The 14,248-nt window shown below is 66.6% G+C and overlaps 2 protein-coding genes across 6 annotated transcripts in view; one reads left to right on the forward strand and one right to left on the reverse strand.

Annotated features, from left to right (window-relative positions):
- AGAP3 (ArfGAP with GTPase domain, ankyrin repeat and PH domain 3) overlaps nt 1-4,156 on the reverse strand; it is a 78,399-nt gene extending 74,243 nt beyond the window's left edge. For all 4 annotated transcript variants that reach the window (XM_025147377.3, XM_015281033.4, XM_015281032.4 and 1 more), the window contains exon 1: nt 3,789-4,156. In XM_025147377.3, the coding sequence (XP_025003145.1) occupies nt 3,789-4,071 (283 nt within the window). In that variant the 5' untranslated portion in view covers nt 4,072-4,156. The remainder of the gene's footprint in view (nt 1-3,788) is intronic.
- A 7,745-nt stretch (nt 4,157-11,901) lies between these two features.
- TMUB1 (transmembrane and ubiquitin like domain containing 1) lies at nt 11,902-14,032 on the forward strand. 2 transcript variants are annotated; one of them, XM_046933366.1, is made up of 3 exons: nt 11,902-11,933; nt 12,027-12,449; nt 13,240-14,032. In XM_046933366.1, the coding sequence occupies exons 2-3, from the start codon at nt 12,043-12,045 to the stop codon at nt 13,592-13,594; spliced, it is 762 nt and encodes a 253-aa protein (XP_046789322.1). In that variant the 5' UTR covers nt 11,902-11,933; nt 12,027-12,042; the 3' UTR covers nt 13,595-14,032. The 2 variants fall into 2 exon arrangements, with proteins under 2 accessions (XP_046789322.1, XP_428658.6); XM_428658.7 differs by having other exon boundaries at nt 11,911-12,449.
- The last annotated feature ends 216 nt before the right edge of the window (nt 14,033-14,248 follow it).

The following is a 14,248-nucleotide window of genomic DNA, read 5'->3' on the forward strand; positions in this document are numbered from 1 at the left end:
CAGCCCGTGGTGTCCGCAGCAGTCAGGGTGTGAGATGGGGCTGAGCAGACCCCGCAGGACTACAGGAGCGGGGTTCCACCACAGCCCTGCAGCGCGTGATGATGGCGCGGATTTCATCACATGCAGATTACCAGGGAGGAACCATCCCAGACGTCCCCTTGGGCAGCAGCTTCCCGTGACTCACAGCACCAGAGGCTGCAGAGCTGCCACGCAGCCCCCGGCACAGCGCCTGCAATCAGAGCCTGCAGTCAGAGCCTGCAACCAGAGCCTGCACCGGGCCTGAGCAGCACCTCTGTGCAGCACCTCTGCTCTGCTCTGCTCTGCTCTGCTCTGCCTGGTGCTGCACCGACCCCCTTTCAGCAGGAAGGCGGGCTGTGAAACGATGGTTGAATTTGATCCTTCCTGCCCTGGAAGTCTCCATGGCTCCAGCGCTGCACTCACAGCACCCACCTGAATCCACGTGCCCAGCAGTGCCCAGAGCATCACCAGGGCAGGCAGGGCGAAATGGAAGCTCTGGCCATGCTCCGGCAGAGCAGAGCCAGCAGGAACAGCCCAGACGTGGCGTGTTCCCTCCGTGCAGCTGCCGAGCGGAGGCTCCGGCTCGCCAAGTCCTGGGGGAGGGATTTGAGAACCAGACACCGAAGTAGGAAGGTGGGATCAGGAACAGAAGCAGCGCTGCTTCCCAGCGAGGGATGCAACTGAAGCACGACGGTGCCAGCGGGGGCTGAGAGCTGCGAGCAGCGCCGGTTGCACGGCAGCTCCTACCTCTCCATCTCCAGCAGCTCTGCCTGCACATCACCCCTCCGCAGGGCGCTCCTGCCCTGAGCTCACAGCACTGCCCACAGCTCCTTCCTTCACCGCCAGCTGTGGTCGCAGACCAGCACAGCAGACGCTGCTCGCTCCGGGGTCGTTGGCACAGACAGCAGCGCTCCCCCTGCCCTGCACTGCCGGCCCCATCCTGCCCAGCTCCGCAGCACGGCACTGCCCACGGCTCTGAGGTCAGACCTGCAGTCAGGAGCTGCCGGCGGCCTCCTGCAACAGTCACACAATGGCCCGGGTTGGAAAGGACCTCAAAGACGATGAATCTCCAACCCTGCAATGGCACGGTGAGGGCTGCGAGCTGTCTGTCAGCAGCACAAATCAGCAACACTCAGTAAGAACGGCCCATTCTGCCCTCCCACCCATCCCTGCCTGCGTGTCACCACCTCCTCGCTCAGCCCACGTGGTGTCGGTGCAGCACTGACTGCCTCCCGATCAGCCCGAGGGGGAGAGCTGGGGCTGACCATGGGCCACGCTGCAGCACAACGCAGCACTCAGTGCTGCTGGGCTCTGCCAGGCTCTGCTGGGCTCTGCCATGCCCTGTCAATGCTCTGCCCAGCTCTGCCAGGCTCTGCCATGCCCTGTCAATGCTCTGCCAGGCTCTGCTGGGCTCTGCCATGCCCTGCTGGGCTCTGCCATGCCCTGTCAATGCTCTGCCCAGCTCTGCCAGGCTCTGCCATGCCCTGTCAATGCTCTGCCAGGCTCTGCCAGGCTCTGCCATGCCTCACCAGGCTCTGCCAGGCTCTGCTGGGCTCTGCTGGGCTCACAGCACCGTGAGGCTGCAGCACAGCCCGTAGTGCCCCAGCACATAGCTCTGCATCCCACGGCTCCATCCACCATGCCTGCATCCCTCAGCCCTGCCACACACACCCCCACCTCACTGCTGCCACTTTGCCTCCCAGCCCCATCAATCACAGCACTGAGCAGCATCCTCTGCTTCTGAGACTCCCAGACTCCCATCGTGAGTCCACGGTGAGATGGACAGAACTCCCACAACACACAGCCCGACACCACAGCTGCATCTCAGAGCGGTGCCTCAGCTGCACGCCCCGCGGGGACCCACCTGGGACAGCAGGGCTGCAGCTGCCCTCACTTACACGCAGGGCCCCCCCCACCGCCCTGCTCCGAGCCGGGCCTGCAGAGAGCCAACGCTGGGAAGAGTCCCCTCCATCTGACAGCAGCTCCATCCCAGCGCCCACCCACCTCTCACCGCTGCCCACCTCCTGGCTCCAACACTCCGTGCACACACACACCCCCCCATGCAATGCTCTCCCGGCACCCCTCGTGGCCCTGCACCGCTTTCCCATGCAGTGCAGCCTACAGCCGGGTGCTCCTCCTGCACCCCACAGCACCCCCTCGCCCCCCACCCACCTCACGTGGTCACTTTGGAAGGCCCACGTCTATGAAATAAGCCCAGTGCTGTGCAAGCCCTGTTCTAATTGCAAGCCCTATTAATACGGCTCTGCGTTCCCCCGTTGGAGGTCGTGTTGCTCAGGCAGGGGCTGCGCCACTGCACTGTGCTGTGCTTCATTTTGCTTTATGCGGACCCACAAATCCCAAACAGCTCTGCAGCCTGCGGCCCAGCGAGGGAACAGCCCAGGAGGGCAGCGCTTTCTGCCCACCCCTGGCACTGCCCAAACGTGCTCAGCAGCCGCGAGCACCAGCGGGGCTCAGCCATAGGGACCCAGCCGGGCCCATCACCCCGTGTGCCCACCAGGACCCGGCCCACACCTCCTCCCCTCCTGCAAAGGAAGGAACCGCCCACAGACAGAACCAGGAGAGCAGGAGGAAAGTTTGGCCAATTCCAGCACTTGGCACTGCAGATGCGACCAACACAGCCAAAGAGCACGGAGCAGTCACCGCAGCCCTGAGCAAGGAAAGCCGACAGCAGCCAGCAGTTCCGGCACGGGGCGCGGAGCCGGGGCTCGGAACCACATCCCTTTGGTACCACATCTCCATCACGGTCCCGGGCTGCCGCGAGCCACCCCGTCCGTGCCGCCGTCCCGCCCTCCCCCAGACGCCGCACACGCTGCGCTCAACACCCCGATTGGTGCCGTAGGGCCGCTGCCACCCGTGGCCACGAGCTGAGGGCAGGACGGGCGGTGAGCATCCCGCAGCAGCAGCGCGCAGTGCGGGGTGTGGGGTTGCTAAGAGACGCAGCGCGGCGCGCGCATCTCCGGCCCACCAATGTTTACATCCTGAAGGACACCCGGGGGAAAGGGGGGTGGGGGGCCCGGCGTGACCCCTCCCCTGACCCCACGTCCCGCCTCCAGCCCGGAATCGCGCCCGTCGCGCCCACCCCCCCGCGTGCCGTTCACCCACGGCCTCTGCGGCAGAACCTCGCGGAGCGATCACGGAGGTGGGAGAGCCCCCGGAGCCCCCCCCGCTTCTATCGGCTTTCCATCTCCGCACGCTCAGCCCTTTGTTCCCGCACCGCGGGCCGGACGGAGCCCATCCCGGGACCGACGCACCGTCAGCCCGGCCGTCCCGCACATCTCCCCCCCTCCCCTCCGCTCCCCGCCCCTCCCCCATCCCCGGCCCAAAACGGACGCGGCCGCCGGGATACGGCGGCGCCGCGTCGGGGCCGCCGCACCCCACGCACCGCCCCGCAGCACCGCGCCGGGAGAGCGGCGGTCGTGCTCGGGGCCCGCCCGGCACGGCGGCGATCCGCGACCTTCCGGGCCGAGCCGACACGTGCGGGCAGCGCCCGACCCCCCCCCCGCCCCGCCCGCCCGTCCTTCGGCCGTTCCGCCGCAGCGCTGCGCATCGCCGGCGCTCCGCGCCCGCAGCGCTCCGCCGGACGCGCCCGGCCCGACCCGCGCAGGGCCGCCCCGCAGCCCCGCACCGCCCCCGCGGGCCGCAGTGCCGGGGGCGGCCGCTGCCGCAGGGCCCGGGCGCAGCGCGGCGGGACAAAGGGCGGCGCGGCGCGGCCCGGCCCGGCTCGGTTCGGTTCGGTTCGGCCCGCTCACCCTCGATGGAGATGACGTGCTCGCGGATCTGGCTCTGCAGCGCCAGGTCCTCCACGCGCTCGATGAGGTCGTAGATGGCGTAGATGTTGGGGTGCACCGACTCGAAGCGGCCGATCTCCGCGCGGATGGCGGCCGAGTTGGACAGCCCGAACTGCGGCGGCGGCGGCCCGCCGGGCTGCGGACCCGACGGTCCGGGCACGGGCACCGGCACCGGCACGGGGCCGCCGGGCGCCGCCAGGCTCTGCTGCTGCGGGCTCTGCCCGGCGCCGCCCGCGAAGTTCATGGCGGCGGCGGCGGCGGCGGCGGCGGCGGCGGCGGTCAGCGCGGGGCCGCCGGGATCCGCTGCATGGCCGCGCGGGGCGCGCTCTGCCGGGATGCGGCTCTCGGCCGCCCCCGCCGCTCCGCTCCGCTCCGCTCCCCGCCGGCAGCGCCCGCGTCAGCGCCGCCCCCGCCTCGCACGTCAGCGCCGCGCGGAGCGGCCCCGGGGCGGGGCGGGGAGGGGGCGGCGGGGGCCGGGCCGGGGCCGGGGGGTGCGGAGCCCCGCGCTGTCCCGTGGCCTCCGGACGGCCCCGCCGCCCCCTCCGTCCCCACCGCGATCCCGCGCGGCAGCGGCGTTCCCGCTGTAGGCCGGATCTGCGCAGCCTGGGCCGGGCTGCCCGAGGAGGCTGTGGATGCCCCATCCCTGCAGGCATTCAAGGCCAGGCTGGATGTGGCTCTGGGCAGCCTGGGCTGCTGGTTGGCGACCCTGCACATAGCAGGGGGTTGGAACTCAACGAGCATTGTGGTCCTTCGCAACCCAGGCCGTTCTGTGATTCTGTGCGGGCCGAGGGAACCGGGCCATGCAGAGCCAGGACCGCCATGGGGCTGCGCCATGGGGTGCTCGGGGGGTGGATCTGAGGATGGAAAAAAGTGCTGCGCCAAGCAGCTGGGAGAGAGGAGGTGAGAAAATGCACAGGGAGAATCCTGCGGCCCCCGAGGGCGGTGCGGGAGGGGCTCCAGGCACGGAGCAGCGGCAGCTCCCCGCAGCCCGGGGGGGGCTGTGGTGCAGTCCGACCCCCCCCAGCCGTGGGCGCGGTGCGGGGGCAGCGCCCCGAGGGTGAGCCCTGCGGTACGGAGCTGTGCTGGGGCGGCGCTCGGAGAGCTGCGGCCGTGGGAAGCCCCCGAGGGTCCGTTTGGGAAGGACGCGTCCCCTGCCTTCCGTCCTCACTTCCCAGCCTGCCTGCAGCGGTCGCCAAATCCCATCTGCTCCCCGTGATGTTCTGCCCTCGGCCGATCTCCCGCGCTCATCTCAGCCCATCAGCCTCTCCCACCACGTTCCCCATCCTCCGGGAGGGGCCGTGGCAGTTTGGGGCGCTCAGTGGCTGTTGGGGTGACTGCGGGACGGCCCCCCCCGCCCCCTCTGCCTCCCTCCTTTGGTCTGTATGCGTTCCTCCAGAGCTCCACAGACCCGCAGTGTGGCTCAGGATGGAACCCCTCGGGGTCCCTCCGGTCCCCTCCGCCCCATCAGGGCCCCCCAGAGCAGAGTGGGGCGGGAGATGCCCAAAGAGAAGAGCCCGCAGCCACTGTCCCCGTGCAGGGCTGAGCAGCACAGCGATGTTTCCTCCCCATCCCTGCCCACTGTGAGCAGTTCTGTAGGAAACAATAAAGTCTTTTCTGGGGGTCACGATGGAGCTTCCAGAATCCCACGTGTGCTGTGCTGTGCTGTGCTGACAGCAGCCTCACCTGTGTGTGTTTGTGCTTTCGGAGCCCTCTCTGCCGATGTGAGTCACTATTCTGTTTACAAAAGCCTCTGACTCTTCCCAGCGTCGCGTTTAACCCTGCCGGCTCCTCGCTGGGTTGGCTGTCGATGTGTTTGCTCCAGGGCAAGCAGCAGTGCCCAGCCGTCAGCACGGGACGGGTGCTGTTACGGCCACTGGAGCTCCATGTGCACATCCTGCGCTCCCGAGGCCGTGGAGCTGAGGCAGCAGCTTTGGTCTGTGCTCATAAATGCACTTACGTGGACGGGTACACACAGACACTGGCTTCAGTGCTTTGCTTTTCTCCGTTGGAGAAATTACTGCTCAGTCAGCAGCAGCAATTGGCCCAGACAGAGCAGTGGGGATCCTGGCAGGGATGTGCAGGCATAGTGCTACGAAGGCTTCGGTTCCTTGGAAAGAGGAAGGTCGAATAAAATCAGCGACAAGGAAAGATGAGATGCAGGAGTCTGAAATGAACTGCAAAGTTCAGGCAGAATCTCTTGGATGGCCACCAGAAAGAGACAGACTGGAAAACCCACCTCGAGAAGGTCGGGATCACCCACCCAACCCTGGGCTGCCCGCTGCGATGTGCGGCTCTGGAACACCCCCAGGACAGTGCCCCCCACCCCTGGGCCGCTGTGCCAATGCCTGACTGCTCTTCAGGGAAGAAACTGTTCCCAGTACTGAACCTGACCCTTCCTGGGCACAATGTGAGGCCACATCGTGTTGGCAGATGTACCTTTCCCCAGAAGAACCGCTGTCAGCCTCATGTTCTGCACCATGGAGGTGCCAGGTGATCTCCAACCCAACCATCCTATGGCTCTGTGATCTTTAAGGACCCTTCCAACCCAACCATCCTATGGCTCTGTGACCTTTAAGGACCCTTCCAACACAACCATCCTATGGCTCTATGATGGTTTAAGGTCTCTTCCAACCCAACCATTCGATCATTCTATGATTCAAAGTCCTGATTTACAAACCAGAAGCAGAATCAACCGGAAGAGGAACACAGCTCAGTGTGCACCATCACCTCCATCCCCAGAGCGGGGTGTGTTCCCAATGCCTTCAGCTTCCCATCTCACTGTTCTGCTCACCATCCATTCTAATGCACAGTACTTTCTGCTTCCAGTCGGTCCATGCGTGTGTTGGAGGGCCGTTAGGATGTGGCGCTGGGGGATGTGGTCGGTGGGCATGGTGGGGGTGGGCTGGGGTTGGACATGGGGATCTTGGAGGTCTCCAGCATGAATGCTTCTGCGCATCCATGATTTGCAGTGCTGGACGTGCTGCCCTGCCCTGTGCTGCCCCGGGGTGCAGGCTGTGCAAATCCCCCGTGGGGGCCCAGCAGGATCAGAACCGGTCCGGTGGGGCCGTCACTACCCGGGGCAGCACCGCCGCCAGCACTGCTCTGCTGGGTCCCCACGCCGAGCATTCGGGTTCAGTTCAAACGCACCCCTGCAGAACTCCGGCTTTCCTCCGTGTGCTTTGCATCGCCCTCAGCACGGAGATGCTGCCAGCTGTGCTGCAGGCGGGTTCCCACGGATGGGAGCAGCCCGGGAAGGAGCAGGAGAGCCCCGCCGGTGGAGCGGATGCCACAGTGGAGCTGGTGAGCACCAGCGCCTGTATGGGAACGCTGAGCTGAGGATGAAGCTGCGGTACGTTGCTGCCATTGCTGTGCTCTGCTCATTGAGAGCAAGAATGGGGAGAGCAGGGCCAGGCGGAGCCTCTCGCCGTGGGGAGCCCTTCCCAAAGGCAGTGGCCCCACAGCAGGGTCTGGTCGTTGGGATGGGCGGCAGCGGTGCTGGGACCCCGTGGTGCCGCGGCACACGCGCGGGGCCGCATCTCGGCGTGTTGATGAGTGGCGACGGTCCCCGCGGGCAGCCCGCGGTCCCCAGGAGGCTGCGGGGTGAGGTGAGGAGAGCGGGGAGGCGGGGGAGGCGATGCCGGCTGCTGAGCGCGGCAGCCCTGAGCCCCACGTCCCGCTGCTGCGGTGCGGTGCGCACGGACGGGCGCTGGAGGAGCGGCGCTGCTGTCCCTTCTCGCTCCGCTCCGTCACCGCAGCATCCTGCCCGCGTGCAGCCGCTCCCCTCCGCGTCCCCAGCGTTGTCACTGACGTTATCGGCGCCCGCAGCAGCAGATGACGGCCGTTATCTGACGGAGCCGCCCCCAGCGGTCGCGGCAGCTACGTGGCCTTCCCAGCCACGGGAACGACGCTTCGCCGGCACCGCACCCCTTCGCGGGGACCCTGCGTGGCCTGGCGCCGCTGCCCGGCGTGGAGCAACGCGACTGCGTGGAGGGCTCCGTGCACACACGGCGCCGCAGCTCCGCACCCACTGCCGGCTGTGCTCGGTCCCCGCTGCCGATGCTGTCAGCGCACGGATGATTCACGCGCTGCTTTTTGTGTCAGCGGGATCAGAGCTCTTCTATTTACATCTTGCAGCGGCCCTGCAAGCAGTGGGATCAGCAGAAAGGGCGTTTGGGAGAGCAGTGAGCGCAGTGTGAGCGCTGCTCAGCGCAACGGCACCGAGCGCAGCGGTGCTGCAGGTGAGAACGGCACAGCAAAGCGGGCAGGGAGAAACCACAGCAGTGCAGAGTTGGTAACCCCCATTAAAAGCACATTGGTGTCACCCCACAGCGCACCCTACACCCGGCATTGACCCCCATCCCAGGGCTGCCCCCAGGGGCGCTCTCCAACGTGTGCTACCCTGGGGCAGCGCGTGGCACACGGACAGGGGGTCCCCGATTCAGGTGCCCTGGGCTGCCCTGAGGGGGCGATGGGCAGCGGGTGGTGGGGGTGGGGTGGACCCCATTGCCCCCCCGGGCGTGCAGGTGAGGTCTGTCACCTTCTGCACGGTGAGTGCTGCACCCACTGCTCCTGGAGCTGACAGCCACCGCGGTGCCAGAGCCTGAGTCACCGTGTGCCCCACGCAGCCGCACGCTGCTATTATTGTGAGGCCGCGGCTGCAGCTGAGCAAGTTGGAGAACTTCAGAGCTCTCTGCTGGTGTCAAACAGAGCGGCATGGGGCTCAGCACCTCGAGCCGGGGCAGGGGCTGCGTGCGCCTGCTGCGCTCCTGGGCACAACCGGGCTGTGCTGAACGGATGTGGGAACGCCATCACTGACAGCATCCCCACATCGGAGCTCAGTGCCGGCTCTGAACCACGGCACCGCAAAGTGAGACACCAGAGGCAGAGATGAGGGCACCCGAAGCTCAGGTTGGGGATGTGGAGGTGGGCACAGCGCAGAGTGGGCAGTGGGCTCAAACCTGCAGCATCCCCGGTCTGCGGGGGGCACCGAGGATGGGGCATCGAGGTCCCTTCCAACACTGCCGTGCTGTGGTCCTATGATCCCAACCCACCCGCGGTGTGAAGGGGAGGGCGGAGGGCTGCGCCCAGCCCTGTGCAGAGCCCCAATTCCTCTGCGTCTCCTAAATCCCACCAGGTAAGACGTTATCTGGGAGCCGTTATGGAATCGCTGCAGACAAAATTCATGGATTTCACAGGAAAAAAAAAAAGAGAGTGGAACGATAAACAGCAATTATAGTGCAGACAGAGCAAACCAGAGCTCTTGGCAAGCCAGTCCCATCCAAGTAACATGTATTTAAATAGTCAAAAGCATTCATCTCCCTGGCAATGAGAGCTGCAGCCCCAAGCTGGAGAAGTGCGGGCTCTGCTCGAAACCCAGGCAGGGTTTGGGAGCTGCACGTTATGCAAACGTGGCGCAGAGCCGCCCAGGATGGCTGCTGGCACTGCGAGCGGGGATGGGTTCCGTGGCACTGCGTGGGCACAGTGCAGGATGGGCTCTGCACCCACAGCACCCGATGGAGGGGCTGCGTGGGGGGGGGGGGGGAGCACCACAGCGTGGAGCTGGTGGCAGAGATGCGTGGCTGTGCAGTTTGTCAGGAGGGTTCAGGAAGGGGCACTCACGGCAGACGGGCACATGGAGGGCAGAAAACACCGAATGCAAAGGTTCCTCATGTCTGGAGAGCAACAAGGACTGCGGCTGCTGTGGAATGGTGCACGCAGGGCCCAGCAGTGGGCTGCACTGATCTGCAGGGAGGTTTGCTCTCATAACACCTCTCAGGGTGTGCAAATCAAAGCAGGAGCTTCTCCGGAATGTGGGATGTGGCTGAATGGCAATTCAGCATCTCACTGCAGTGCCAGCATCGTGCTGTGGGGCTGAGCTCTGCCCCCCCCCCCCCCGGCCTGCACAGCCCTCCTGCCCCTATGGCCGCGTATCCACGCAGCCCAGAGCCGACCCCACCAGCACCGGTGGTACAGATGCGTTCCCACCCCGGGCCCCACAGCACCTCAGTGCTGGCAATAGGGCTGCAGCGCGCAGTTTCTGCGACACAGAGCTGTCTGCACAGCAGCTCCCCGGGCTGCTCGGCCGGGGCCGATCCCAAAGCCCACATGGAGGTGCACACAGCTGTGCACATCGTCAGGCACGTGGGGAGGAGCAGAGCTACACACACAGCTGCGCACAGCCCCGCTCAGCCCCCCCACTGCTGCACCCACCCCGCTGTCCATGGCTGCATTACGCCGTGGAGCCCTGGGGAGCGCTCAGCCCTCGCGCCCTCACAGTGCAGCCCGGACACCTTCTGCTCTATTCTGGTGCTGAGTTATTCTTAGAAAACCATCCCCATTCGAGTTCCCCTCTGGAGGTTCAGCAGATGCCTCCTTTCCATCCCGACCCCCCCACTTCCCAGCTCTCCCCGCACTCACAGACTGCAGGCAGTGCAGTCTCTGCTCCCATCTGCAGCCACCCACACTGCAGGGCTGCTCTCCCACCCGCGCTGCTCGCAGCTCTGCTCTGATCTGCTCTGCTGAGCCCCTCCCCCCCCCCCCCCATTGCCCCACTGCAGCCCTCCTGGACCCTGCAGGGCCGCCGTGGGGCAGTGCTGGCAGCACTCGGGGGCACCCACGATGTCCAACCACACATCCTGCAGCGTCCGACCCTGCGTGACTCATTCCAGACAGGGGACACTGAGTGGGTCGGGGCTGTGAGCTGCAGGGAGGGGGCAGCGGCCGCCCCGGTGGGTGCAGGGAAGCAGAGCCCAAATTCAGTGCGTATACAGCAGAAGCGGCGAGAGGAGCCCACACTGTGGCACAACAGATGGAGCGCCGAGAGGGGGGGAACCACGGGGACCTGAGTGCGCTGCGGGGGGTGGAAACAATGATGTGCCCCTACAGAGGTGCTCACGGGGCACTGAGGGCAGCGGTTGGCTCTGCTCGGAGCTGATGGGGCTGCGCTATGGGGTTTGGGAGCACCCCAAGAGCTCTCCGGGGGTCTGCGGCGTGTGGGGCTGCTGGGGTGCTCTGGGATCCGCATGGGGCCGGTGGGGATGGAGGGCTTCGTTCCCAAAGGGCTTCGAGGGGCGCTGGGCAGGCGGCAGTGAGCGCTGCTCTCAGGGAACAGCGCCTGAAGGAGAGCTGAGAAAGGAAGGGAGCGGTGCAGGAGCCACGCAGTGCCGTGAGGGCTGCAGTGAGCGCCGGGCGGCCGGGAGTAGAGAGCACAGTGTGCTCAGTTCACCCAAAGGGGCCCCGGGGGCGGCGGGCTGCAATGCAGAGCTCTCACAGGAAAGTACTGAAGGGCTCTTCAGTCCAGGCAGGAAGATATAAAAAGCCTCAATCGCTGGGAGCTGCAGCCAGACAAATGCACAGCAAGGCAATGGGACAGCGAGGCTGATCAGGGGGTGGTGAACTGCTGCATAAAGGCGAAATCTGAGGGGCCACAACTGCTGCAGTGACTGTTCAGCCACAGCCTGGGAGCTCAGCTGGGACCCCCCGGGATGCCATAAACCATCCACTGCAGTGCCATACACACCCATTGCAGTGCCATAAACCATCCACTGCAGTGCCATAAACCATCCACTGCAGTGCCACACACATCCATTGCAGTGCCATACGCACCCATTGCAGTGCCATACACACCCATTGCAGTGCCATACATATCCACTGCAGTGCCACACACACCCATTGCAGTGCCATAAACCATCCACTGCAGTGCCACACACACCCATTGCAGTGCCATAAACCATCCATTGCAGTGCCATAAACCATCCACTGCAGTGCCACACACACCCACTGCAGTGCCATACACACCCATTGCAGTGCCATAAACCATCCACTGCAGTGCCATACACACCCCCATTCCTGTGGCACTGCATTGGCACACGCAGCCCACGGAGCTGACGCCGTCCCAAGGACTACATCTCCCAGCATGCCCGGCAGGGCCGAGCCGCGCATGCGCCGCAGCGCCCCTCTCCGAACACTTCCTTCCGGTCCTCCGCCTCCCGGCAGCCCCCGCGCGCTGCCCCGTAGGACTCTCTCCCCCAGCGTGCACCGCGGTACTCCCAGCGCGCACCGCGCGGGCGGAAGCGGAAGCGGCGGAGCGAGGCGCGATGGCGGCCGGTGAGGGGGCCGGGCGCGGGGCGGGGGCGGGGCCGGGCGCGCCTCTGGGCGGCCGCGGCCCGGCGGGCTGACGGCGGCGCTCGGTGCCCGCAGGTCGGTAGTCGCCGCCATGGCGCTGATCGAAGGCGTGGGCGACGAGGTGACCGCGCTGTTCGCGCTGCTGCTGGCCGTCGCCGTGCTGGCCCTGGCCTGGGCCTCCACGCGCGCCCCCGAGCCCGTTCCGCCGCCTCGCGCCGCCGCGCCGCTGCCCGAGGAAGGCCCGAGCGCCGCCCCCGAGCCCGCTGTCCCGCACAAGGCCCCGGCCTCGGCCCCGGGCGGGGCGGGCCCCGATGGGGCGGGCGGAGCGGCGGCTGCGCTGCGGGCGCGGGGCGGCGCCGGGGCCCCCCAGCAAAGTCCGGGCGGAGCGGCGGGGGGCGGCCCCGCGGAACCCACCATGGTGCTACGCCTCAAATTCCTCAACGACACCGAGCGGCTGGCGAGGGTGCGGCCCGGGGACACCGTGGGGGCCCTCAAGAGGTGAGCGGCGGGCGGGGAGGGCGTGCAGTGCCGGGACATGTGGGGACGCGGGGCGGGGAGTGGGTGACGGTGCAGGGAAACGGCGTGGGTGGTGAGAGACATCACGGGGGGGGGGTAGGGGGGGGTGAGCTGTGGGTGACAGCCGAGGGTCATAGGGTGAGCAGTGGATGACAGCACAGGGACATGAGGCGAGTAGTGAGGGACGCCGTGGGGTTACAGAGAGAGCTGTGGGTGACAGCCTGGGGTTGCAGGTGAGCAGTGGGTGACAGTGCAGAGGTATGAGATGGGTGATGGGTGACACCTGGGGACATGGATTGTGTGGTGGGTGACATCTGGGGACATGAGGCGAGCTGTAGGTTACAGTGTGGGGCAACAGGGCCTGGTGTGGGTGACACCATGGGGATGGCCTGGCACACAGAGTGAGCTGTAGGTGACAATATGGGGACACAGGGTGACATGTGGGTAACAGCATGAAGCGTGAGGTGTGGGTGAGAGTGCAGAGACACTAAGAGAACTGTGGGTGACAGCCTGGGGACATGGTGTAAGGTGTAGGTGACACCAGGGGGCATGGAGCAAGCGGTGGGTGACGCTCATAGGGATACAGGGAGATCTGTGGGCGATGCTGCAGGGACCTGGTGCAAGCTGTGGGTGGCACTGCGAGGACATGGGACAAGCAGTGGGTTACACCGCAGGACATGGTGCAGGCGCAGCACAGTGGCTCTGGGCAGTCCCGGAGGTGGGCGTGGGGTTGGTACCGTCTGCACATGATGGGATGTCCCCTGTCCCACAGGGCCTACTTCCCCGGGCAGGAGCAGCAGGTGCGTCTCATCTACCAGGGCCAACTGCTGCGTGATGATGCCCAGAGCCTGGCAGCCCTTCACCTGGCACCCAACAGCGTCCTGCACTGCCACATCTCCCAGCACAGCCCTGCACCCGCGCCTGCCGGCCCCCGCGCCTCCGCCGACCCCGTGCACACCGCCCTCAACGTGGGCAGCCTGATGCTGCCGCTCTTCGTGCTGATGCTGGCCGTGCTCTGGTACTTCCAGCTGCAGTACCGCCACGTCTTCACCGCCACCGCCACCACCTTCCTGGCCGGCCTCACCCTGCTCTTCAGCTTCATGGCCTTCACCATGTACCGCAGATAGCGCTGCCCCGCACCCCGACTGGAACCACCCCCCGCTCTCCCGCTGCGGTGCTCGGGGTTCTCCCGCTGCTCCCGAACTCGAGGGGTGTCGGCTGCGTCCCGGTGCTTCGGGGGCTGCTCACAGCTGGCACGGAGTCGGCACAGCCCCGGTGCTGCCCTCGGCCCTCTGAAGGGCTGTGTGGCCGTGCCGCCCGGCACCGCAGGAAGCCCTCCATGCGCAGGGCGAGGCACGGAGCTGCGCCGCAGGGCGCCGAGCAGAAGGAGGGGACGCAGTGCCCCGTGAGCCCCCCGGTGCCTGCCGCCCACGGCTGTGAGCCCTGCGGGGGTCAGGGGGCTACCGGCCCGTGCTCAGGGCTGGCCCAGCCCTCGGTGCCGTGAGCATGTGCTCAGCCGTGCTTCTTTTAAGATTAAAAAGGAAGAAAACTGTGGATGCTCCAAACGCTGCTCTCTGTGTTCTATGCGCGGGGAGGCGGGGGGAGCTGGGAGGGATGGGGGGGGGGGGCGGGGGCGGGGCTGGGGGAGCTCTGCCCGCCCTGACATGCGCACTGGGGGGGAGGCGGGGCCCGTGCGTTGAGCCACGCGTCCCGCAGGGCGGCAGTGCGCATGCGCCCGTAGCTCCGGCTCCGCCCCCATCTCTCATTGGACGCCGCGCGGC

Source organism: Gallus gallus, chromosome 2 (genome assembly GCF_016699485.2).
Source record: "Gallus gallus isolate bGalGal1 chromosome 2, bGalGal1.mat.broiler.GRCg7b, whole genome shotgun sequence".
Classification (NCBI taxonomy): domain Eukaryota; kingdom Metazoa; phylum Chordata; class Aves; order Galliformes; family Phasianidae; genus Gallus; species Gallus gallus.